Source organism: Myotis nattereri, assembly GCF_964212035.1.
Source record: "Myotis nattereri genome assembly, chromosome: 1".
Lineage (NCBI taxonomy): Eukaryota > Metazoa > Chordata > Mammalia > Chiroptera > Vespertilionidae > Myotis > Myotis nattereri.
Window position 1 is genome coordinate 41997447 of NC_138075.1, and position 27889 is coordinate 42025335.

Consider the following 27889-nt stretch of genomic DNA (forward strand, 5'->3'; position numbering starts at 1 on the left):
TCCAGTTTTGATAAAGGCATATAGCTGATTCTCATTATTCAAGGTAGTTATGTTCTATAAACTACAAATACTGGATTAACAAATACTGAACCATTGATCATAGGGGAAATACAGAGTTAGGTTCCTGCAATCCTCTGGTCACAACATTTTATCAACTGATCAATATGTAACCTTTTTTTATGTGTGTTTCTGTTTATAGATACCTTATTTTATATATGTTGTCATTTCATTATCATCAAACTTACCACCAACAGCACTTTAACTTATGCCTAAATGAAGTTTATCTAATGCATGATGAATTCATTGTCATAAAGCTATTCATACTGGTAATATTTATTTATTATCTTTTTCTCTTTTTCCTTCAGATTGAATAATTGCTATTAATGTCTTTTCAGAACCTGTTATTCTGCATATTTCAGTATAATATTAAGCCCATAAATTATATTTATTACAGATATTTTACTTTTCCGTTCTAGTATCTCCATTTGGTTCATTTTTTAATAGCTTTCATTTCTTTGTTTAGATTCGCCATCTGTTTATATAATGACTATATTTTCATTTAAGGCATCGAACATATTTATAATAGTTGTTTTTGAAATCTCTCTCTGCTAATTCCAACATCTGGATTGTCTCAGGTTTTGTTTCTACTGACAGATTTTTATTCCTTTTTTCTTTTCAACAATGAATCTCATTTCTTATTTCTCCACATGTCTCATAATGTTTTATTATGTACTGGACATTGTACATAATATGTTTTTTAAATTATGCTTTCTGTTATTTCTCTAAAGACTGTTTTTCCTGGTACACATATAAATTACTGGGTGATCACTCTCATCTTGTAGAAGCTTAATGTGTTTACCAACTACTCCACAGTACAGGACTCAGACAGATTCCTTTTAGATCCTCTTCATTACTCAAATATCTCTGCTCATTTATTTCACTTGTATAGCCGTTACTAGGTTTCCCTAGACTCCCCAGAGTTTCTCCCATATATCTACAGTTAGCCAAGCATTTCGGGGGGCGGGGGATTTAAATGCAGATTTTAGGGATCTGCTATCGGTAGCACTCTCCTTTATAATATCACCCTTTCAATTTCCAGCCACTCTGTTACAGATGAACTCTGTCTTCCCTAACCACAGGCCAGTAAGACTTCAGCTTATTCTAGTTGCCCTTGCCCCAAAGAAAAATCCCTGTAACACAGGTCTACATGTAATCCCTTCCAGTTTATGTCTCCTTTTTTGTTCCTTAATGCCTTTACTTATTAAATATATATTTTGCCCAAGGTTTCTAATTGATACTAGTATGAGGGTTATTTCAATAAAATCTACTCCACCACTAGCAAAACTAGCACTTTAATTATTCTTTTCAATGTGATATCTGACATAAATTCAAAAATTGTGAAACTTATGAAGAGTCCAGAAAATATGACCCATGGTCAAGGCCAGAAGCAGTCAATATAGCAGGAACTGATATTCTAAAGAAGCTACACTGAAAGCTAGATGTCCAAAGCCATAGTAGAGGAATATTAAATTACCTAGTAGGACTGTATTTTTTTCCTATTCTCTTCAAAATGCCCCCAATTCTGTTCCTCCAATTTGAATATTGATGAACAATTAAAAGTAAATGTTGAAAAAAAGACTACCCATCATTGTATTTTTAGTAGATCACATGTAGGATTTCCTATTATTAATGAAGTCACCTGGTTGAATGCTATGCTCGGCTTCCAAGATTGCTGTTTCTGCAGAAATTAATTTATAAGTCTTGTGGTAACCATGGTAACCTGAGGCAAAGTTGTGGAAGTGGTGTTTAGTGGAAATGAAAAATCTCTGCCCTTCCTCTGCGCTGTGATTTTCTGAGAAAAGAGTTGATTTCCCAAGAACTGTTATGAGGAGGATTGGGGCAGGAGGCGGGGAGGGGGGGCTTGCAGGGGAGGAGGATTGCTGATATTGCGTTGGTCCTAGGCCTGGCTGACTAAGCCTCCATGTTATCAGCTCTTCCTTTATAAACATATCTGACCTGCCCTGGGAGAACCTCGAGAACTGGGTACTCAGCCCAAGGGCTCTAAAATCTTGTTTCCTACTACAGCCGCTGAAGAAAAATGCAAACCATCACATGAGAATTCTTACTTCTGTGTGAAGAAGAATCAGCAATATTTTTCTCATTTTTCAAACATCTCATAACAAATCCTATCCAGAATTTTCATGGCATTTGTCATTCTGATTTTGTGATAGAAACACCTTGCATGCAGCTGAATTGAAGGGGCTGAAACAAATTTATTTCACATAAAAGTCTGAGCTGAACATATTTGTTCTGTTGAAGCAGTCCCAGGAATCTAAACATCTTCGGTCTTGTTGCCATCATCCTCCTGGCCCAGGATGGCTCCCCACCACACCTGCATTCTTACCACCACAATGGGAAAGGGAAAGGGAGGGCATGTCCTGGAGGACACACATATGACTTCACCTCACATCCCAATGGCCAGAAATTAGTTCTAGGTTCACACCCAGCTGCAAGAGAAGCTAAGAAATGTAGTCTTTATTCTAGTGGAGAGAATTCAAATTCACTTGCAGCTGAATCAATAGCCTAACATACATATGTGATCTCATTTGGTCTTCCTAACCAATGATGTTGATAGAGCAGGCAAAGCAGGAATAACTCCCCATTCTGTGGATGAGAAGCACATAGCTACTGAGTAGCTCAAGGGCCCTCACATAAGAAGTGGTTATGTCTGGACTAGATTCTAGTTTCAGCTCTGGGTTCCAGTGCATGATTGTGCTGTGCTATAATACGAGGACCCCTCCACCCTACTGTGGGGGGTTGAAATGTGTTCGTCCGGGCCCCTAGATAACCACGGGACTTTTCTTCATTTTCTCTTGCTTTTCAGTCTCTTCGCTGATAAGCTATCAGCTGTCACCTCCAGCTGCAATCTGTTGATAAAAGTGTTACTTTCAATGAGTTGTAGACTTAGAAACTAAATAAATAATCAAGGTTGTTAGAATTTAATTTAAAATTAGAATAAATTGGCTTGAAATCAGGCCCCAAAGTTCTCTTCTCTGAGTAAATTATATTTAATTCGTCTTTAAATTGATGTATCAACATCTTTCTTACTTGAATTTGAGAGAGATGGTTTAGTCTTATACAGATGTTTTAATCTCAAAAGAATCTTTTTGATTTGTGGATTTAAAAGCTTGGCCTATTTTTTATCAATAGACTATTCTATTAAAATAAAAGTAAATTCAGATGAAAAGACCACAATTTTAATTTTATAACAAAAATAAAAACATGATTTTTATACCTTCTGAAAAATTGCTAATATACAATGCTATTCTGCCCATGTATGTCATATTTTTATGGACAGTTGACAAGCAGATTTTAAAAATGAAAAAATCTAAGAAAAAATTTCAAATATGATAAAGCAATGTATTAAATTTAATGTATTTTATTTTAGCAGGTAGAATATGACTATAAAATATAGGGAACTCAAATTTTAATAATATTAATTATGATGATTTCCAGAAAACAAATTTCTTGATCTATAGGAGAAAATAATAAGACTTCCATTATAACTTTCTTGAATACAACTTCAGGGATATCTGTAAGTTTAGAAGACAGAAACATTTTAATTCTGTCAAAAGAGCAGCACTCCTAATAATAATCAGGCTAATAGCAGTGATAGAGCAATTCATTAGCTCAGTCATTTGCTGTCAAGGCTACCCAAGTAATTTGCTTCCCTTTAAAGTGTGAGCAGCAATTCCTATCAAAGGACCAATAGAGTTTTAGGGTGATAAAATAAAAATCAGGAGACTTAGAGCAAGAAGATATAATGTTTGAGGTCCTATGCTGTCTATGCAAAGAGATTTCTCAATAAATACTTCAAAAAGTAAAAGGCTCCAGAATGATTCTGTTAATGAATGGGAGATGCGTTTGTTTATCTGATGGGCAGAAGCTAAGCTAAGCCAGATGAATATTAACAGGTACAAGATATAGCCTTAAATGTCTATTTCACCGTAATAAATATTTCTTCTTGAACCCAGAAACTGAAAACACTGAGCTTTGATATGAAGGAGCTAGGGGAAAGGCTTGGGCAAATTGCATTATGCATGACAAGACAGCAATGATAGCAGAAACAAAGAAATAAAAACTGCTTGCCAGAAAAATCAAGAACTTGGACCAGCTACAATTGAGATTCTGGAATTGTGACACTGGAAGGAAAGATAATGGCCTAAGAATAACAAAATAATAATTTCCTTTGATGGTTTGCTAAGCTCTTGATCCAAACGAACTGCCTGGGTCACTTATTTTATATTCAGAGTACTGTACCTCTTGATGAATAGTTTGTTGCGCACATGTGAGACGACATTTCAAACTGCCTGAAAAAATGCTCGACTCATTTGTTTAATGTCAAGGTTTTACATGTGAGATTATGAGTTCTGGGATCTAGAGTGTAGCATATCTGGCATTAGGGATTATTTCATTTATTTTGTTTTGTTGTTAGAAATTCAGCTTTGGATTTAGGTAATACAGTTGCAAACTCTGCATTTGTGTAGAATTTATGTATTTATGTGCTGGATCGAGGGCTAACACAGATAATTTTATTTTTTAAATTTTTTAAAGAAAATAAATATTATTTTTTTCATTGCATTGCATGATAAAAACTCACTAACTGTAAACTAATTTCTGGTCTAGTTAGAGAGGTTTTAATACTTCTGAAATACTCCTGTTTTTTAGCTGGACCAAGGATGATGAATGCATAGGCATAATTTTTGTCCCATTGTAAAGGTTGGCTTTTCCACATCTATAATAAATAGAAGTGGATGAAACATCAGAGACATAAGTGGAGTGTTGAGCAGTGAGGTTAGTTCTGAATTTATATGTCCTAATGAAGTTTGTTTCCTATGGCAGAAGAGTGTATAACTAATCATTTCATGATTGTCTAAAATTGTTTATTTATGAGTAATAGTTGAATAATTTTCATGAATTTTTATACCTAGTAAAATATACATATTATAATTTCAAATCTGTACAAGTTATATTGCATTTATGGATTCTAAGATGTATATAACATGAGCTTCCTATCCCTGCCATAACAAGTTCTACAAACGTAATGGCTTGAACCAACACAAATTTATGTATTATCTTTACAATTCTGTAGATTAGAAGTCGTGATCAAGTCTCTCTAGGCTAAAATAAAGGTGTCACCAGGGCAGCATTCCTTTCTGGAAGCTCTAGGTGAGAATTCACGTTCTTGTCTTTTCTGGAGGCCGCCCACATTTCTTGACTGATAGCCCCTTTCTCCATCTTCAAAGCCTTGCTTTTCTCTGACCATTCTTCTGTAATCATATCCCCCTCTGACTTCTGCCTCTATCTTCCACTTTAAGGACCTTGTGATTACATTGTGATTATAACCCAGGATAATCCCCCAATCTACTGATTAACAACCTTAATTCTCTTTTGCCATATAACCTAACAGATTTATAGGTTCCAGGGATTGGAATGTGGTCGTGTTTGGGGACCATTATTCTGCCTACCACACACATTTTTTTCACATCTTATGATCTTTGCCATCAGGACATGTCTTACAGTCAATGTGATATGAAAACATTGTTTTATAGTTTAATTGGCAATGCTTTTCTTCCTTATTGGAACATAAAGTAATGGTCCTTTTTACAATTGATAGCATTGGGACTTAATGAAATAACATCATAACTTCAAAGTAATAAGCCAAGTGAGTATAAGATCCAATCTTTTTTCTTCTATGAGTCATAAATCATACTTTCAAAATGATGTCAGAATGGTTTCTAGAGAAAGATTAGTTAATTCTGTGATATTCTCTGGACTTAATAATTAAATTTTAAGATAATGAATTTTTAAAATTCAGGTTGACCATCTATCTTTGGAGATGGCAGCTGATTAAACTGACAACTGTCTTTATTAAAGATTTTAAGACAGCAGACCCTTGTAGACTCATCCTTGCCCATAAATTTTTTCCTTTGTAGTCTTTATCTTGGATAACACTTTGTAACCATTCCCATCCACAACAATGCCTGTTTTGATCAATTTTACAGTTGAGCCTGGGTCTCTGAGACTCTCCCAAAGCGTAAGCCATGCACTTCACACTGAGTGCTGAATGACCTTTTCTGCATTTGAATTGAGGCGTTCCCTACTGTCAGTATGTGCTGTGCATCAACCAGAGACACCCCTCTATAAAGACTCAGCTCTTTAAAGAAAGTGCTAGAAGAAGCACAGGGTTTCCCTGAGGACCATGGAAGGAAGTGGACAATTGAAACTTGACTCCTCTTGGGGCTCTCTGATAAATGTTGTGAGAGTACCCAAAATAAAGCTCATCTTATTATCATTAATAAAACATTTCATAAATATGAAATATAAGTGTTTTGCACAAGTCATTTTTCAAGATTCTTTTTTATTCTGAGTTTTGTTTTGTTTTGAAACTAAAGATGGTAAAATGACAACTTATCTCCATCAATGTCAGGAGTGAAGTATGGGGCTTATACATACAGGGTACCAATAAAGTGATGTGACCTGCTATACCCTAACTTCAACAACTAGAGATTTATAGGCAATGATGTCTGCTCCTGGAGTCTAAAAAAGGGCTGAAGAAGAATCTGCTTAAGTAATAAAGTCTGAGTACCTAGTGGCAACAGCTAATCTCAATGTTATAGAATCTTGGCAACCTCTGTGCCTACATTAAGCCTCCTACTTTGAAATCGAGGGTTCATACCATTGAAGCGTGATGGATGGTATGTCAGATCGACTGTGCTGCTTTAGGCAATCAAAATTGTTGTCTTCTTTCCACTTAAAATTAAATCCATACGGATTAAATACAAATTAAGTGTTCCTAATAGCAATGGTTGATAGCCAGAAATAAATAGTGCTAAGGGATAAGGCTGTTAATGATCAAATTTAATTCCCAGGAGAAGAGGGATTCCAGCAGACACAATGGGGGTAAAAAGATGTTGAAGAGTCATTATTAACCAACAAATAATTCCTAATCTTGTTGGTGAACCTGTCTCTTGTGTAATTTTTAAAGGGGTTCATTAAGTGGTAGGGAGTTGGTAGTTTGCTTTACAACATTTATAGGACTTTTTTCCACCATTGGAAAATGTGTGTTGAGAGAATTAATTTAATGACAAGCCAGATAAGGACATTAATAAAACTTAGTAGTTGGATCATTATGCCTGTCATATAAAAGACCTTAAGTATGGTTTGCTAGACTGTTGTATCTTTTTCTTCGGGGGACCACATTTCACCTCACTAACAATCCAAGTTTAGGATCATTTAGCTATTTGCGTTATACTCCTCTGATAATTACACCCACACTAGCAAGTTACATGAATGCATCTCTCCCAAGGTATTTTGTATAAAAATTTCCTTCTCTCAATCTCAGTGCAGCATAGGTTTTCCAGATAAGGTCTGCTTGCCTTCATCCCACCCACTCCAAATTTCTCTTCAACCGTTCCTTCACAGTGATTGTTTGGCTAACAGAATTACAGCTCCTCTGAATGGCCTTGGATAGGCCAAGGAGGGATGAAATGAGAATAAGTGAGAGGAAGGAAGAAAGCAACAGGACTGGGGGGAGAGAAAGAGAGCTAGAGAGAGACATTAAAGAGAGAGCAAGGGTGGAAGATAGAAGGAAAAAAAATAGATAAAAATTTTAGGGACAAAGAGGGTTTCCTGTGGTTATCTAGTTATGATAATATTTTTTTGTAACTGGTAAATCACAGCATATCAATTTCTTGTTAAAACTCTCCAGTGAGTTGCCACCACACTTGGAATTAAATCCAAGATCCTTACTATGACCTACAAAACTTTACATGTTCTAGATCTTAAACACCACTTAGAGACTAAAAACAATTCATTGTTGCACGGTGTCTGTGGGTCAGGAATCAGGAGTGGCTTGGCTTGGTGGTTCGTGAGGTTTCAGTCAGATGTTAGCTGGTGTCAAAGTCATCGGAAAGCTCAGGGAGGAAAACTTGGTTGTGGAATCCATTTCCAAGGAGCCTCACTCAATCAGCTGGCAGGTTGGTGTTGGCCATCTGCAGGAAACCCCCGTTCCTCTGTATGGCAATTTTCCCAAGTGGTCTGGGCTTCCTCACAACGTGGCAGCTGCCTTCCAATTGTGAGCACCCTTGGGGGAAAAAAGAGGGAAGGAGGAAGGGATGGCAGGAAAAAAAGGGGGAGGGAAGGAGATAAGAGGGAGGGAAAGCAGAAGACAGAGACAGAGATTTGAAGCCAAACAGAAACTTTATTGTTTTTACTACCTCTCCTTGGAAGGCACATACAGTCACTTCTAACATACTCCACTGGTTGGGACAATCCCAAGCTTCTCCCCAGATTCAAGGAGAGGGAACATAGAGCCCTTTTCTTGTTGGGTCACATTGTTAGAAGTACATGTAGGAAGAGAAGTATTGATATGGTCAATTTGGAAGAATATAATCTTCTGAGGTTGCATGATTATAATGACTTTTATGTAACTGGTCAATCAGATCATATCATTCTGTCCAATACCTTCCCATCAAATCCAAAATTCCTTACCTACAAAGCCTACCTGACTTGGTCCTTCACTCGGAACCTCTTTTTTACCACTCTTGACCCACCCCGTCCCTCTTCAGACACACTCATCTTTTTGCTACTTCTCACACATACCTATCTCATTCCCTCTGCCTGGATTGGTTTTCTCCCAGATATTCACATAGTTTTGCTTCCTTGCTTCATTCGGGCCCCTGTTCAAAAGGTTCCCACTGAGAAAGGCCTTCCCTGAGACCCCACACTAGGGTGCCCATGCACACATTCACTTTCTCTCTTTCCCTCTCCCCTCACCCCATTCTATTTTTGTCCAACGTAACTCTCACTGTCTGACATTATAGTGAGATATATATCTCAGATATATATATATCAGTATGTCATATATATATATAGTCTTACATTATATATCTATATGTCTATATCTATCTTTCTTCTTTTGCATCCCATCAGAACTGTGAGCTGTATGAGGGCAGGAATTCATTTTGTTCACCATCCTATCGCCAATGCATGGAACAGTGTCTACCCCAGAGTGGGTATTCCGTGTGTGAGTGTGTGTGTGCACGTGTGTGTTGGATGAGAGAATAAAAAAAAACCCACACACACACACACACATGAATGGTAACTCTTTGTGAAGGTCATTTCCAAGTTGCTCTGACCAGTGGTGGCAACACTGTAATGAATATGTCTGAGAAGAAGACATTCTAATGGGCAAAAGTCCACAGCATGTGCATATTCTTGGTGCTAAGAAGCATTCACATGACTGCATTCACAATGAGACCCAGTGTAATCTCTTCAGTCCTGAAGAAAGAATAAAAGACCATAATGGTGCCTACACTGAACTATGTTAATGTAAATAATAAGACTGAATTGTAATGACTTCTCATTTGTGCATTCAAAATCTATCCCAGACATTTGCTTTTGAATTTTCTAATTGTTCTTGCCCAAATCAATTATCTCTGAGGTTTTTGAAACAGCCTAGCACTATTTTAATAATGATATATCAAAGGATTAAAAACTTCAAGATAGATAGACTCTAATGGATTTTAAAGGCATAGCACTAGGTACAAGGTAAATTATACTGCTAATGAGATGATAGTTCAGACCTTTTCTGAAAGCCAGCAGAATAAACCCAAGCATAATGCCTATGCCTGGTAATTTAAGAAAGTTAGGAACAGCTTGATTAGTGATGGCTGTGTTTACTACTGGAAACAGAGAGAGCATCAAGAAATCTCTGGACCACATCTTCTTACTGCCCTCCTGCAGCCACACTGAGCAGCTCACCATTCCAACCAGGGCAGGCCATCTTACACCTCCATGTCTATGCTAGCTATAGATAAATTCTTCTACCCTCTTCCCAGTTTCCCCAGTGGTAACATTTTGCACAAACTATAGTACAATATCACAATATTACATGACATTGATACAGTCCACTGATTTTATTCAGATTTCCTAATTTTACTTTTACTTTTCTCAACATTACCAAAAATTTCCTTAGCTAAAGACAAAGTCTTTCATTCGACAACTAGAAATAAATGATTTAAAAGGGAAATCTTTGGTTTAGATAAAAATTTAATGCGGATGAATTTCAATGAAAGGATGATGGATGGGGTATTTGGCAGATCATTCTTCAGTGACTGGTATCAGATCATCCCTAAGCTTTGAGAGAAGGAAGGAGAGGTGGCATAGGGAGAGGCGGGCAGGCTGAGGGGCCAAGACAGTGAACAACATAGATGAACACTTTACCATATTTGACCATAATTGTCTTCTGCAGGGTGGGGGCAGTGGCAGGCAGTGTACTGAGAATTGCTGTTGAATACTTGCAGCGGCCTTTAAAAACCAGCTCCCTTAGCATAATGCATCACGAGGTGGGGTGGGAGGGAATTGATTAGCTATCAGGTTTGCACTTGGCAGAGGGTCCTCATCACATCTTGACTATTTGCATCCTTCTTCAGAGCTGCACACTCATTCCCTCCTCTGATCTCTGCTGAGGACACAACCTCACTCCAGCAGCATTTTCTGCTCCAGCAGTGAGTCCCACTGCTCAGAAGGAAACATGGCTCAATGGATTCAGGACTGGAGTTCATGGAATTCGCTTTAAGTATCTACCACTACATTGACTGCATTCTTTTTCTTACAAATTCCAATTAACCATTATGATCAGTATAGTAAATGTTGTTGGCAAAATATGTTTGTACTAGTAAAGCATTATTTGAAACAACATCATGTTCGGCTTTTAAATGAAAATGAAAAACCTGAAAATGTTTCCATACAATTTTTAATTATTAAAAAAGGGTAGATTACTAAGAAGGGGAAATGATGGCAAAGAGGTACAACAGCAGCACCTATTTTAACAGAGAAATAGATAATAAGAAATTAAATCCATACCATATCGGATGCCTTAACAACAGCTCTGGGAATCTCATCTTTTCAAGGAACGAATAATGGTTTCTGGAAATAAGGAGAAAGACACTTGGAGGTGAACACTTGTCATTTGCTATGAGATGCACTAAAATCTATTCCCTCCACCTCAGATTAAAACATCATTGAAATTCACAGGAGGTCCAGCCTGTGCTGCCCACACTTGGCGGGTGCAGAACAGAGCAAGTGCAGCAGCTCAAAACAGGCATTTCCTGCACGTTGCTGTCTGGGTGATGTTAGCGGCAGATTCACCAGTCACCTCGCATAACCTACCCTTGCTCCTGCAAGCTTGTAACAGGCTTTTCTTTGGAAATGATTGCACAGTTATTAAGTTGTTTACAAAATCAACCCACTCCCATGGTGAGATTTATTTCTGCAGGAGTCAAATCTTACATTCTAACTAGCAGAGCAAAGACCTGTTGTCATGGCAACTGTTCCCATTTCACTGGGCTGGCACTGCAATTCACTTGCATGAAGATGGGGCTTGACAAAGATGCAGAGGGAAAGGGTAAAAGGAAATCAGACATGGCTTAAATCCATTTCTCTGAGCAATATTGATGATCACTGTTAATTTTACTTTGGATGGAAATTGACCTATAAATGCTGGACCCTATTAAAACCTTTCCATACTGGATGTGGAGGGGGGATTCCTAAATGTGTTTCAGAAGCCATTGAAGATATCCCAAGGGGTTTCCAAGGGGTTTCTGTTTTGCCAATAAAGAGGATCATTTATTAGAATAATAAGATTGTGTTTGGTTTGTTCTCAGAGTAATTAAAACCATGATAGTGAGAGGGAGAGTTATGTTAAGGATAATTTAATTGCACTGTATTCAGGCTTTATAAATTAAATGTTAGGACTGTCAGAGACAGAATATGTGGGTTTATTATCAACTAGAGGCCCGGTGCACAAAATTCACGCACTTGGAGGGATGTGTCCCTAAGCCCAGCCTGTGCCCCACAGTCCGGGAGCCCTTGGGGGATGTCCGACTGATGGCTTAGGGAGCGGGCCTAAGCCAGCAGTCGGACACCCTTAGCGCTGCTGTGGAGGCGGGAGAGGCTCCCACCACCGTGAGCCCAGCTTCTGGCTGAGTGGCACTCCCCCTGTGGGAGCTCACTGATCACCCGGGGACAGCTCCTGAGCATCTGCCCCCTGGTGGTCAATGTGCATCATAGCAACTGGTCATTCCACCGTTCAGTCGATTTGCATATTAGCCTTTTATTATATAGGATATGATAGGAGCACATGCTTCTCACACTCATAGTCAAAGGAACCCAGCACATCTGCCCACAAGTTCTTCCTACAAACTTACGGCATCATGAGTTGACCAGGAAGAGCACATACATATTATAAACCTTATGGTAGAGCACGTACATATTACAAGCCTTATGGTATTTGTGCCTTCCTAAAGGGTGGGGCATTTTTGAGGGTGGGCAGAGGTACTGGCGAAGTGGGGGTGTGTCATCTAATTTCTTACTATTTGTCTCCAATCATTCCTGCTCCCTCTGAGGAATCGCCACTTTTCAAATTAGGTATACATTTCCTCTTGAAGGACCGTCAGCCAGACACGTCTTTATATTTAAAATTATGTTATTGTGAGAGGGCACAGAGCCGAGTTGGCAGTTGCCATGTGACTAGATTTCAGGTGGTGCTGGGTGTCTGCAACAGAAGAGAAATGACAGCAGGACCAAGGGAAGGGCATGAGAGAAACAGCCTTTGAGTGGAGGGCTCTCAATATTGAGCATATGAGGCTTGAGGGTTTTGTGAGTATTTATTTAAATTCAATTGGAAAAAATAAAACCATCTGAAAATAAAACTTTTTTCCTACACAGTATGGAATTCTCAGTAAATAGAAATTAAATTATATAAGGAGTATTTATTCTTAGGGAAAAAGTCTATTTTTTTAAAAGCATAAATTATCTATAGCAGAATATACAAACCTTATGTTTACAGCTCAATAAACTTTTACATATATATGTCTGTATATGTATATATAGATATGTAATTACCACCCAGACCAAGATAAAGAACCTCTCTACCTTACAGAATTTCCTCACAACACTTTCCAATGTCTCCACCTCCTAAAGTCACCATTTTTCTGACTTCTATCATCATAGGTTACTTCTGCCTGTTCTTGAACTTTACATAAATATGTACTTTTTTGTTGTGGCTTCTTTTGCTTAGCATAATATTTTTTAAATCACTTGTTTTGCTTATATCATTAGCTTGTGCTTTCTTACTACTAAGCAGTATTCCATTGTATGAATAGAAATGATGTATTTACCCCTGTTATTATTGGTAGATATTTGGGCTGTTTCCAACTTGGGGCTATTATAAATGAAGCTGCTATGAACATTTTATCAAGTCTTTTGTGGACACATGCTGTCATGTAGGGTAGGAGTATATTTAACTTTATTAGAAAGCTCCAGTTTTCCCAAGTGGGAAATGGTTGTACCATTTTAACTCCCAGCAGCAATGTGTGATTCTCCCCATTCTCACCAGCACTCAGTGTTGTCAGTCTAGTAGGTGTGTAGCGTCTCTCCTTGTGTGTCCTTTATTTATAAAGAAGTTATGCTGATGTCTGCATCAATGCTGTAATGGAGTCCAGAAGTCAGAATTAAAATTCAGATGTTATGATTAACATTTGCCAGCCCTCGAAAAATGTAGCTTTTTAAAGATAAATACAAGTTCAAGCAAGCTGAAATTTCGGGGTAGCCATATGCTGATGATCAGAACAGATTTAAGTTGAAAAGGAATACTTCGTTATTCAAAACACACATCAGTTCAGGCTTCTTAAATGAACAATCGCCACTTGCTCTGAAGAGACCAAAAATCTATTTCTGTTCCTACTTTTAAGAAGTCAGTGAAATTCAATAGTTGACTCCAGCCTGATGGGGAAGCTTCACTTTTGATGGTTAGCTACAGGACTGATGAGCCAGCTCATTCTCACAGAATTCTAGTTTATCAGGAGCTCAGGTGCCTCAAATACTTCACAAGTGTATGAAAAGAGCTGAAGAGCCAATTCTTGGTCCTTCACTCCACCTTGAAATGTGTCCACAGATTGTGATGAGTCAGATTCTTTTTATTCTTTGTGGTCATATTGCTTTCCATCTAAAGCCTCTGTACTCCAAAGGGAAAGCAAAAGATGCATATTCTAAACAAATTTATAAAATGTCAAGTGAAGCAATTTGGCCATTACCAAAGGCAGTAAGCATCCAGCTCAACTGACTGCCTTCTCGGGTGCATTAGGTTTCTCTTACCCAAAATGTTGTGACTTAAAACAGCACAGATTTTTTTTAATCTTATAGTTCTGTAGGTCATGAGTCCAACACACAGAACTGAGTCCCTTCTGGATGTTCTAGGGGGAATTCCTTTCCTGGACTTTTCCATCTAAAGGCTGCTTCCATTCATCGGCTTGTGGCCAACTTCAGAACCAGCAATGTGACCGCTCGCTGGTCCTTCTCCTGAAGTCACATCTCTCTCTCATTGACATAGCCCAGAGGCCCTCTGCTTTTAAGAACGTGTGTGAGTAGAATGGTCTCAGCTAGATAACCCAGGATAATCTTCCCATCCCAACATCCATAACCTTAGTCACACCTGCAAAGTCCCTGTGGCTGTAAGACAACATATTCACAGGTGCAAGGATTAGGGTGTGGACATTAGTGGGGGCCATTATTTTGCCTACTCTATCAAGAAACAAAATCAATACCCAGTCACTCCAATTGTGGTGGCGTGGCTGAGCCCTGTTCCAGTGATGCTGCTGAGGCACAGGTGCTCCATTGAAGTGAATAGGGATTAATGCAACTTACTGATGTAAGGCCACAAGTATGGCTTCTATCCCTCCCAAGGTATCTCAGAGACTGAGGAATGGATGATAATGCCATCAATTGTAATTGTCTCCCAGTAAAGTTTAAAGGCATCTTGTGTTGTCAATTCCAGATACAGGGTTGCTTAGCTATGATCTATTCTTTGAAGTTATGAAAACATCTACACTAATATAAGAGAAAGATACAAATTGACCATACCTTTGTGACACCCACCAGCCAATCAGGAGTGTGTATGCAAATTAACCCAACAAAGATGGTGGGTTAATTTGCATATGCAGGCACTGAGCGGCCGGGGGTGGGGCAGGATGCTTGTGTCATCACCATGGCCACGATGCAGGCATTCCACACCGCCCCAGCTGCTCCGGGCCTCTGGGCAGCGTGGGAAGGTGGAAAGGTGGGTCCGGCCCAAGCGAAGGCAGTGCCAGCAGCCAGGGGAAGGAAGGCCCATTCTTGCACAAATCTTCACACATCAGGCCTCTAGTATTACATAAAGAGAGAGAAGCCACAAATGGGGACCAGGGGGCGGGGGGGGGGCGGGGGCAGGGGGGAGACAGCTGTAATGGTGTTGACAATTTTTAAAGAGAAAAAAAAAGAGAGAAGGGGAAGCCATTGTATCTTGCAATGAAACTCATAACTTAATACTGGAAGAAAGTACACTCTGAAATTATTGAATGTTCAGAACATAAGAACAGTCTGCAAGAGCCATCCTAGATGTAAGCACTTAAGGGCAGAAAAGCCACCTCTTGCTTTTACGATCTGGCCACCATTGTGATTTAGCTTTGAAAATATAGGACAGGTGGGAAGGATTCTATTCTGGGTTTAGGAGGCGCAGGATAGGGAGAAGGGGAAAAACTGTTCCTGTTTTTTAGTTTCATCTAAGAACAGTATTCCTAGTGGGAACAGTGTTGTAAAGAGCATTTGGGTTTCCTAGTCTAAACATCATGTTTTAAAAAGCAATATATTTTTGTAAACTATTCCTTCTCAATATCTAGATAATTCATAAATCCAGTTTTAATATCTAGTTGATCCAGGGGTTACTTAGAATGTTAATTCTTAATTTACAAGAGATACTAAACATTAAGTAAAGCATTTTGGGGAATGTGGTAGAGCAGGAGGATCAAAGTTATTAGTTAATTTTGACTTAGTGATGAATAAATGTAGGTTTACATGTGATGGAAGATGAGATGGTAGCAGCTTGCAACATGAAAAAGCATAGCAAAACATCCAAATTAGTTGTGAGTGGGATTAAGATATTAAAAGAAATGTAATAAAGCCACTGAAATTTAAATTAAGGGAAAATGGGTTATAACTAATAGTTATACTGTAAACAATATTGATGGAAAAACCAACTATGTCAATTAATACAATAAATGTAAATAGCCCAAATTTCCCTATGATAAAGGAAATAAACATCAGATTGAATTTAAAACAAATGTAGTTTTAAAATAAAAGGTAAGCAAAGTTATTATACTAGAGAGATAGAAAGAGCAAGGAGGGTATATATAATAGCATCAAGTGAAAAGGAGTTTAAGACCAAAACAACTAAGTGAAACAGAAGGGTCTGAGTTGATGTTAAAGGTATGATGAATGCACAAAGAAGATGTAACAAACAACAAAGCCACAGATTACATAAAGCAAAAACTCAATGCAAAGGAGAACATGATCAAAGCACAATCCTTGTGAAAAATCTGATCACCTGTTTATTTTAGAATACAATACTGTAAGTCAAGGAGACAAATAATGAGCAAGAATACAAGATTTCTGATTAACCCAGTTAACAAGTTCAGTTATGTTTATAAATGTATTATGAAGGTTTATATTATGAATATTATCTTATACATCTATCCTCCACTCCTATAAGAAAATATATTCTTCTCTTACATCCATTGAATATTTACCAGAAGCTACCATACCTGTGTATCTGTCCACAAAATAATGATTATACTATAAATTCTAAAGAGTAATCCATGACTTTTCACTTCCTCTTCAACAGACTACCTAAAATTTTCAGATCATTTTTTAGTTTGGGGTCCCCAAGGCTTTCTTGGTGAGCAAACACATGATGAGGCCAGCCTTGTTCACTGATAGTCATCAGCAGTGCAAAGACACTAATTTAACAAACACTGTGTGCTAGCACCTCTTCCAACTGCTTTACAAATAATACCAATGAGAACTTAAACCTTAACTACAAAGAAAAGATCAGTAAGAAGCTTTAAAAAGCACAACCACTCTGGTAATTTTTAAATGCAAATTTAATAAATGAGATTCTATTCTTTACCTATCAGGTAACAAAAAAATTCTATATAATAAAGAGCTAATATGCAAATGGTCATTATGTCCTCGTGCCCTCGCGCCCTTGTGGCCTCACACCCTCGTGCCCTTGCACCCTCATGCTGGGCTCCCTGCCCGGTGGGGTTTAAGAGAGGACCAGGGGCCGCGCCCCCCTGCCCAGTAAGGCTTGACAGGGGACCTGAGGCCACGCCCCCTGCCTGGCGGGGCTTGATGGGGGGCCAGAGGCTGTGCCCCCTGCCCTGTGGGGCTTGATGGGTGTGAGACCGGCTGGGTCTGGGTCTCCCATGATTTCAAAAAGCGGGCGGGTGGGCGGGGACTTGACTCTGGGTCCCGCAGCGCACCCCAGACTCTGAGAGGAGGGAGATTTTCATATACATTTTACTAATTTTCTTTCATCTCTGACATTTCTATTATAGAGAAAGGGCAAATAGCAATATTAAAATATTTCCTCTAATTAATTCCCTTTTAATGTGTATGAATTTCATGCACCAGGCCACTAGTATAAATTATAACTGGATTAAGATATATAGGCAAGTATTACTCTCATCACTCACCACAGCAGGAGTGTAAATTGAACTCCCACTCAGAGGGACATTTTGATAACATGATTTTTAAAAACCTCTAAATTTTGAAAGTTTGTTGATCAAGCAATTTCATTTCTGGAAATAGGAATAATCAAAAAATGTGTTTAAATATTTACTATGTGAATTTCATTTCAGCTCTTTGCAACAAGATGGAAACAAACTAAATGTCCTAAAATAGGAGATTGGTTAAATAAATCATGAGGCGCCCACACAGTCATTACCTTACAGATTAGCAGTTAATAGAATAGATTCTGGCCACAAAATCTCTGGATTTGAATCCTTGTTCTGCTTTTTAACTGCTTATGCCTTTGGACCAAATAACCTCCCTTGCCTTAATTCTATCACTATTAAAAAAATTGAGTAATAATAGAACTCACCTTTGCTGAGTTGTTTTAAAGATAAGTTAATATGTGTAAAACATTGCCAGCCGTGCCTACCACTTAGCAAATTTTATCAGTGTCATATAGCTATTAAAAAGGTTATTGTCATATATTTATTCAGATGCAAAAATATTTATAGAATATTAAGTGAAAAGGGGGGATTTTAAGCGAGCAATGGGCATATGACATGATCTCAGTTTTGTTGATTTGCATTATTTAGAGACATGCATATCTGCCTATAAATGTAGACAAGATTTCACAGGATAAATATAAAAAGTTCATCATCGAGGCTGTGTGACTCTGGAGATATTGATAGTTTTATTTTTTTTTCTTCTAAGTCCTTTGATTTTCTGACTTTTCTGAAATGAGCATGTCCTGCTTTTGAAATAAGGGGTAAAAAGTTATTTCTTAAAACAAATAAAAAGTCTTTCTCCTACCAGCTGTTTTGTTCTCCCTGGAAATTTGAAGGGAATGAATAAGAAGTCATTTTTGCTTTAGCATTTAACACTTGAGTCTCCAAAAGAGCACAGGAAAAACATTTACATATGAAAAATAGCCCAGTGATTTTCCACTTTATCACCTACATTTCGAAGAGCATGTTTTTGCCTCATCATGTGTTTGTTTACCAAGAAAGCCTTGGGGACCCCTAACTAACACAGACCGTGGGTCAGAATACCCGTGGAAAGGCGTGCTCTGACGGAGCCTTGGGCGGGGTGGCGTTGACCTTGCAGCCTGTCTGCCTCCCGCTTTATTAAAGTTTCATGCCTTCAATCACAGTTCCTGCATGAATTCTTTTACAGCTGCCAGCACGCTAAGCAAAAGCCATAGAGACACGGCAAATCCATTTTCTCCTCAGAAACGGTGGACATTGGGTGAGGCCACAGTTTTATTTGCTGTGCTGTTCATAAACAGCCCTTACTTATAGAACTGAGAATCTCTACCTGGGGCACTTAAGTAAATACTATAGAGAACTGGGCACTTACAGATCTCAAATCTGTTTTTCTTCTTCCCACGGTTGCCTGGTGGTATCAGACCAAGCAGAACGCCAGGGCTCCTGGAAGAACGCGGTGGACCATGAGGCGTGGACATGAAGGCAGCCAGAGGGGGTCGTGGAGGAAACAGCTTTCTAGAAAGGGACGCAGAGCCTGCTGGTTGGGGCCCTACAATTCTCCAGAGAAAAGGCAGCATTTGCACAAAGGAGATCTAGCCTGTAGTCCATCTGCAGGATGTGAAATCCAATATTTACCCAAAGCCTTAGCCCAAGGAAGGCATATTTTTGATCCTTGGCTGTAAATACATAGTAACTGCCTAACAACACACAGACCGTGGGTCAGAATATCCATGGAAAGGCATGCTCTCTGACGGAGCCTTGGGCAGGGTGGCGTTGACCTTGCAGCCTGTATGCCTCCCGCTTTATTAAAGTTTCATGCCTTCAATCATGAATTCTTTTACAGCTGCCAGTACGCTGAGCAAAAGCCATAGAGACACGGCAAATCCATTTTCTCCTGAGAAACTGTGAACATTGGGTGAGGCCACAGTTTTACAAGGTCTTTGCCATGCCGTGAGGCGAAAAGTGGCTCCTGGGTCTCCTTGCTGAAAAACCTTGCGTGGTGACCCGCATTCCCAGGTTAAGAATTTCCTGTCTCAGGCAGAGAAACATCTTCCATTTGATGGATTTAAAGCTGTTCAAAGTATCTCTAGAATTCAAACTGTGGCCCGAATTGGCCATGTCCTGCTAGGGAAGCAGATGCTTGGCATTTTCCTCTGAGGGTAGAGAGCTACATTCTGTTGGTTGTTAGAATATTCTAGTCTTCCGCTTCATTAGAGAGCCGATGGGAGAGGGCTTTCACATGGGCATGACCGAGCTCAAAATAGTGGTCATTTCAGGGCAGGGATGGTTCCTTGAGGGAAGAGATTGTGTTGACTTTCTTTATCATTGTTTTCCTAGCATGAAGCACTGTGCCTGGCCCATGGTGAAACCCTATGAAGAGGGATTAATTAATAAATTGTGAAGGGAAGAATTATCCTTGTTATCTGTATTAGTCAGTATTATGGCATAACAACTGCCAAAATCTCAGTGGCTTTTAAGACAAAGGTTTGTTTCTTGTTCATGGGAGTTTCCTAGGCAGTAGTCAAAGTTCTGTTCTGCTTGCCTTCCTTCTGAGGCCCACAGCTGCTGTGTGGGGCATGCCCAGTGCTGTGTGGGCCTGGCTCCCACCAGCTCACAGCTCAAGAGTTGATGGTGCGCATCTCTTCCCAACTCCATGTTCAGTGATATCGTTGGGGTAGCCTAAAATCGCCTTTGCATTTACACCGTGGAAATGGGCAAACACTTTAAATCAGAATTTGTTTTTGTTTTTTGAGAACCAGTTTCTCAACACACTACCAGATTCATGTGACAAAGAAGAAGAGCAAAGGAGCTGGCAGGAAATCACGAAGCCTCTTCAGACCAAAGCAAATCACATGGCCACGGATGACAACGGGGCAGGGACACCATTTACGGGAGGCCCTGCAAGTCATGTGGCAAAAATGGGGAGGGAACAATCTACCCCACTGTCTGAATGACCAAACCCCAAAGTGGGGCAGGTGGAATGACAGAGTCTTTTAATGATATAGATGTATATTTTAACATACTTTTTATTATAAAAATACTACTTATTAAATAAACGCTTATAATATGCCACGTGTTGTATAGAAAAACTTTCTATCCAAGATTTCATATAATCCTCACCACATCCTATGATGTAGGTACTGTTATTAACCCATATTGCAGATGAGGAAACTAAGCCGAGAAAGTAGTGTTGTAGGTTGGATTCCCTGGACACAGACTCAGAGTTGCGTAGGAATGTTTAGCTGCTGAGCGTTCCCAGTAGATCCACCTGTGAGGAAGTGAGACCTGAGAGGTAGAGGGAGAAGCAGTGGCCTCAGCCAGTCCTGCAGGGAGTCCTGGGGCTGAGATGGCCTGTCAGTTTGTTCTCAAATGGAGTCAAGGGGGTCCCAGAAGCCAATCATGGGCCACCCCAGAAGGAAGCGCCTTGAGCAATGCAGTTGCCTGTTGGCAGGAGCAGCTTCTAGTGGAATCTATCAACAGTGATACCCCAGCAGCTGGAATAAAGGAGGTATCGGCCTTTAAAGGGGGATCTGGGCAGAGCACCACAGTATCCACTACAATTAGGTGCTATGTCCATGATCACATCGCTAGCAAAAGGCTAGAGTTTAAATTAAGTCCATCTGACCTTAGATCTGTCCTCTTAATCCCAGTGCTAATTTGGCCCCATTGTCCTATCTATTTCAATTGCTACAATCCGATGAAATAATGGCATTTCTGGTACACGTTTATGGTTTAAAGAGTGACTGGAACAGAATGTTTGGGTTTAATGTGTTACTAAACAGGCAGTAAATGGCATTTGTCATAAGCTTTGGGTGTGAATGTTTGTGTGCATGTGCTCACAGGTCTAGCACTGAGATGAGAAAGGGGTAGGAAAGCGGATGTAACTGTTAGATTAAAAGTCCATAGCGTCTTCCTTCTTTCTGTCTTCCACACAACTTATAGGGTCAGGTTCACGATAAAAGGGGTGAGATTTGTTTCATGTGTGGGATGTGCCAGCTCAGGCAGGGGAACGCGGACCTGCGGGGGACATGCTTCCCCACTTACCCTTAAAGTTAGCCTGGGCCTTTGAAGGGCCAGCTCTTCGGGGTTGTCCCAGCTCTCCTTCGGTCAGAGCTGGGGGTGGCCACTGTCAAAGGTAACAAAGCCGACACCAGGTAAAGTGGTAAGGACAGATTTTAAACAGTAATATACTATCACAACAGGGAAAAGAGTCCAGCCTGAACTGATCTCAACTTTAATTTGTACAGACGTGACTGGGCATTTTAAGGGGAGAGTGAAAGAGGAGGGAGAGGGTGATGGGAACTCAGTAACTGAGTCAGATAAGGGGAAAATTACAGAAAGTGGGAAGGAGGGATTGGCTCATGTGATGCCCACCTGGGTTTGCTAACTAGTGTTTATTGGGGTTAGGCTTCTACTCTCCCACAGAGCCTGGGAGCCGGGGGGACTGTCTTTAGGTGATGCCTGGAACAAACAGTACTTTTTTCTGGCAGCCTGTCTCAGACAGATGCTCTAAGGGGGGATAGTGTGGTCCTAGGGATGTGGCCCTGAGCAGTCAGAAACTGTGTTAGCGTTTTGTTCAAGTCTTTCTAGGCAAAAATTGAGGCCTAGTTGACAAGCACAGCTCCGAGAAGCTTGGCTAGAGTTTAGCCACAGAGAGAATCTGTGTCACAGCCAGTGAGAAATAAGCAGTTAGCGGACCAAATCCCTACCCATCAGACCCCTCTGGTACCAGTCTTATCCAAAGCCAGGAGTCTACTCTACTGATGGGAGATTTCATACACGCGCAATCACATACTCTCTTACATCCTTACACACTGTACACTCATACTCACACACATACACACATACAATCACATACAGTTTCACACACTCTTACACACATAGAGCCTCACCCACACTCAGATGTTCTCACATACACACACATACACACACACACACACACACACACACACACACACGTCCCTGGGCTTTGTGTATCAGTTCCCAGGCTCAGCTACTGGGCTTGCAGGTTGCAGCCTGTTCACAGCCCTAGCCCTGCTGCTGGGCTGAAAGACAGGGTGGCACTTCCCGGCAGACCAGCCTCTCAGGCTGCCTCCCCATGTAACTGCAGTGAGCTGGGACTGGGGTAGATCCGGGAGCTTCCACCACCAGGGAATCCAGAGGAGAGACCCCCCACTCGGGGGGCAGGGGGGGGCGCAGGCAGGAAGAAGAGGAGCGTTAGCTAGAAGGAAAGCAGGCCCTTGGGTGGCTCTGTTTGAAGGTTCCTCGGCTTAAGGCTTCACTGGGTGAATTCTCATGTGTTTACCTCATTCCATGTTCAGCCTGGTTTCTGCCAAGGTCTCAGGTCAGTAGGTGAGAAAGCCAGGACTGGACCCCGGTCCAAAGCTGCTTGCCCTCTCCCATGAGACCCCTCTCTTTGACAGGGATCCTTTTCAAATTCACCAAAAAACTTTAGGGAAAAAAAAACATTGAACATTTCACAGGTTAATTAGCCATGCTATGGTTTCCATACTGTCTGATTGTTAAGCATGACAAACCCCCTTATCAGCTCATCATCTTTGGTTTTACAAGCTCTTACCATGGGCTGTTCTGGTTCCTTCCCGCATGGGTGAAGGAAGAGTTCTCTGCTTTGGGAGGGTGGGGCAAAGAGCATGACTTTGGAGTCAGACGAGGGTTTGTGTTCCGGTTCTTCCACATGTGAGTGGTCAAACATGAGCCCAGCTGTATCCCTCTGAACCTCTGCCAATGGCAGGGTGGTGACTGGGATTACATTGGGCTCGTAGTAAAGGCACCTGTCAGAGTTCCTGGCTTAAAGTAAATGGCCAATATATTATAACTATTAGAATTTCTTGCTTTTACTTTTAATTATATAATGTCAGTACGTAGTGAGACTCAAACGTCAGTATTTCAAGAAAAATTGTTATTCCCCCGGGTCAGGGGGGCGGGGGGCGACTTCCTTCAGATCACATTGCCTGGATTGTCGCTTTGCTCCTGCGTTTTGTGTTGGCCTCGGGCCCTGGGAAGGAGGTGGATGGGGCTGCAGTCCTGAGCAGCATGCACTGTGACAGAGCCTCCCTGGGGAGGCAGCAAGGGTGCTGTAACTTCAGACCCCAGGCAGCCAGGAAGCTTCCTTTGCCCCAATTTGTCTCCATCCAATAGTCGTAGTAAATTGGGGGTGGGGGTGGGAGGTTAACACATGAATAATGTCCATGGCAGGGAAAGGAAGGAAGACCCTGTCTTCTGTGTGTGCTTGCTTAGCAGCTGGGCTGGGCGAGGCTGGGTGGATGCACAGGCAAGTAAGGAGTTAGTCAGGATGCATGGAATTTCCTTACCCACTAGCTGAGCCTAAATCATAACAGGCTTTGAGATACCCTCCCTGTGCACTCCCAGGCTGAGCCCCCGCTCCTGTAACGTTCTGTCCTTTGGGAGGCCAGGGGAGCCAGTCCGGGCAGAGACTGGACAGGAAATCAGGAGAGGAGGGAAGGGGGAGGCAGAGTTCTTTGTTTCTCTCCTCAGGCTCCAGACAACTTGCATCCTTTGGGGAGATCTTGGCTATTCAGAGCATGCTCTGAGCGCTTGACTGGAAATTTGTCAGTGCTTCTTTGGCTACATCATTTTTCCACTCTCGTTCACTTTCTGATCATGACACTTTTTCAGTAAATTTGAAAACAACTATCCAAGCAATCAGAATGTCATTGCCAAGGCATTATAAACAGCTCCTAATGGTGCGCACCCGTAACGAAAACACACATTAAATATTTGCATCTCGAGTGTGCCGGTATAAATTTACAAGGCTACTCTGTGGTCCTGAATACAGAACGTCTCCGTTAGCACAGAGCAGGAATTTAATTGCTTCTGGGAAACAAAATCCATCAATAATAAAGTTCTTCTATATCAGATGGAATTTATAAATGTGATCAAAAGACTATCCTGTAAGAAGAACACACACTTAAATCCTTACAATGAGAAGAGCGTTTTCCAGTGATAAACAGTTTCCGGTGTTTTTCATTGTCTCCTGCTCAATTTCTGCAAGTTAGCAAAGCTTCAGAGGGAGGTTTCTAGATCTTTATCTTATAATGCAGTTTTTTCTCAAATTCCAGAACACTCATTTGCCAGGTAGAGGGGATCCTTAGGACTTAAGGTAGACACTAAGAGAAGAAATCTACAAATAGATTTGGCAGTTCATTTATTGCTTTGCCAGATAAAATCCTGAGAGTGGAGGAGGCCAGCATTCTTTGTCAACTACAGAATAATTTTACAGCAGCACTTGGTCAACAATTCTTTAGGGGGAGGGGGAGGTTTGACCTACTTTATACAAACAATTAATTGCAAAGCTGGAATACAAGAAATTAGGTAGCTCCGGTTCTCTGTAACTGAATGAATTTGGTTTCTGTACTCCAACCTCCAAATGTTACTGAGGTGAAGGTTACAATCAAAAGGGGGAGGAAACTGGGGTGGCACAGCCAGCTTTTGCTCATTCAGAAAAAGAAGGGCTATGAGTTAGTTCCAAAGAACAGTGAAAAATGCCTCCTTTGGAATATGTCACTCATCTTATTGCTTGCTCTTCTGAATGAGATCCTCTTTTCCCTTCATCTTTGCCCCAAATTACAGTGCATTTGGGACCTAATAAAGTAATAAAGAATTGAGTGCCCTTTCAGCAAGTTGAAAGGGTTAAAGAGAATAAAACGGGGCAGAGAAAGACTTTTGTGCTTAGCAGGTATCTTGCAGAAAGCTTGCAGCCTTGAGCACAGCATAGCTCAGATAACCAGAAGACACCTGGCATGGAAGGAACCAAGACACACCAGACCCTTATGTCAGCAGAGCGGCTCACAGCCAGCAAGGATTAATAAAAACCTATCTCTCCCTGCTCTCTTCACTGATGCCTTCCTCAGTCTCAGCCCACCTGTGCCCAGGTGGTCGGAATAAAATCTTTTTTGATACATTATGGCCTCGTGTCATAGGTGCGCAAGCCCGACCCACTCCGGACCTTTCACAAGTGTAGTCTCATTTTATGCTTTTTCTTATTCTGTTATGTTGTTGGTCTGGCCTCCCAGAGTCTGAGTACATAAATCAAAGCACAAGTGATAAAGTACATTCTTCTACAGGAATCTCTCCTTCAAATGTCCCCAGTCAGTTAGCAGGCATTTGTGAGCAGGAAGGAAGAAGGTAAAAAAGAGTTGATAACAGTCAATGTTTATTAAGCATGCACCATGCACCAGCGTGGCCTTAGGGATCGTATATCAAGCAATGCCCACAACCTCCAAGAGTAACAGTATTCTTCTCATTTTATGGATAAGGTAAAACTATGGGTAAAAGTTCGAACAGCCAGTAACTGGCAGCATTTATTAATGCAGAATAGTTCCCTTAACCACTACCCTTCACTAGCAGGAACTTTCACATTACTGAATACACTAAACCCTCACAATAATCCAACTGCAAAGTATCATTATTACTATTATTCCCATTTTTCCCATGGGAATAATTCAGCCACAAGTTCGCTTTCTCAGGGTCACCCTTAGTAAGGGACAGAGCCAGAATTTAGACCCTTCCAAAGGCTGTCTTTGTTCTTTCTCCTACTCTACATTGCTTCCACCAGGCACTTGGCATGCCTATTCTCAAAGAGGTGTAGTGCCCAACTTTGTATTTAATAAGGCAAATACAAGTGCAAAACATACACGGGACCTAGAAATACAATTTTAAGATCCTGTCTCTTTCCTGAGAGGAAAAAGTGGATGGGGCATTGTGTTGGCAAGGAGGAGAGTGGGCTTTCGTTTTCAAAGAAGGCATGTGGGAAAGGGCGTTTGTCTCTGTAGTTTACAGGAGGGATGGAAGGACATGCCCAGGCTGCCAGGTGATGGAATTTTGAATCAGGTGCAGTGGTGATGGTTGCAAGTGATGGGAAACTCCAGTGCAGGGACTTAACCTGGAGTTAGTTTAACAAGAAGCCTAGTGGTAGGAGACCTCAAGCGTTGGTTCAGCTGTTCACAGATGCCATTGGAGCTTAGGCCTTTCTCTTCCTACCCCTCCTCCCTTATCAGGTTGGCCCTCTCCTCTTGAGAATCACACGAAATTTGCCATAAAGTCAGGAACAAAAGGAAAGAAGAGTGCATCTGCGACACTGGGACCATGTTTGCAGAAATGGAGAGGCTTCCTCAGACTCTACCTGCCCCAGATGACTCCCACTTAGGTCTCATCCATCAGGGGTGTGTCCCATGGCCACCTCAGCAGACAGGAGGCTGGGAAAGCAAGTGCTTCCCTGGACATGTGCCCCCAGCAGAACTGCTTCCCTATATGGATGGGGTGGGGTGGGATATCCCAGCAGGCCGTGGTTTAGGAGGCTAGTGTGGAGGGGAGTTAGGCAACAGGGCTGTACTTGGGAGAAGGAGGATGTTAACGAGGAAGAATGGCCTTGTGCCTTTGTAGTTATCTTTCCATTTAAATGGCCTCAGAGCATCACACTGGGATGCTTCCTTTCTTCCCTCATCCTGTTCTTGACTCTCTTCACTCTGTCTGCCCTGACCCCACAGCAACAGGCCTTTGGGCTAAATAATGTTGATAATTATCAGATCATCTGACCCTGCTTTTTTTTTAATTCTTGCAAATAATAGGCATTGAATAAATTATTGCTGAATTAATACTTAATGAGATGAGGAAATTCCAGGCAAATATCAGTGGGCCAGGGCCTTTGACTATGTGGCCAGAAGGTCTCACTTCTTCAGAAGAGAAGCTACTTGGAGCCAATGGAAGGCATCTGGAGGCCCCTGATATCAGAATCCACATGTACCAATGTCGGCTAAGTGGCCTGACTCAGACAAGAGCAATCTGAGGGGGCCGAGGACTCTTGGGCCTCGGGTCAACACTGCCCTGTTTGATCTTGTTGCTGCGTCATGTGGTTATAGCTCCATGTCTTCCTTCTTGTCTTGCAGAGCCAGCTGTCCCAGGCGCTGAACGGGCTGTCGGACAGGGCCAAAGAAGCCAAGGAGTTCCTGGTGCAGCTCCGCAACATGGTCCAGCAGATCCAGGTACCTGAGGCAGCAGCACCTGAGACAGGCAGCAAACCCCATAGGACAAGATGGAACTATGTGATGAGGGAGATTGTTTCTTCTCTGCTATTTCTATGTGTTGTGGGGGAAATCCTATTTCTTTTCTTCTGCTCTGTCTCTTCCATTACATACAAACACACATACAGACCAGCTTCTGACATGTTCCTTCTTGAGGTGTTACGTTTGCCAGTA

General features: G+C 41.0%; 1 protein-coding gene across 7 annotated transcripts in view; it reads left to right on the forward strand.

Annotated features, from left to right (window-relative positions):
• TRIM9 (tripartite motif containing 9) overlaps positions 1 to 27889 on the forward strand; it is a 92633-nt gene that overhangs the window by 19650 nt on the left and 45094 nt on the right. For all 7 annotated transcript variants that reach the window (XM_081098806.1, XM_081098808.1, XM_081098810.1 and 4 more), the window contains exon 2: positions 27581 to 27676. In XM_081098806.1, the coding sequence (XP_080954932.1) occupies positions 27581 to 27676 (96 nt within the window). The remainder of the gene's footprint in view (positions 1 to 27580; positions 27677 to 27889) is intronic.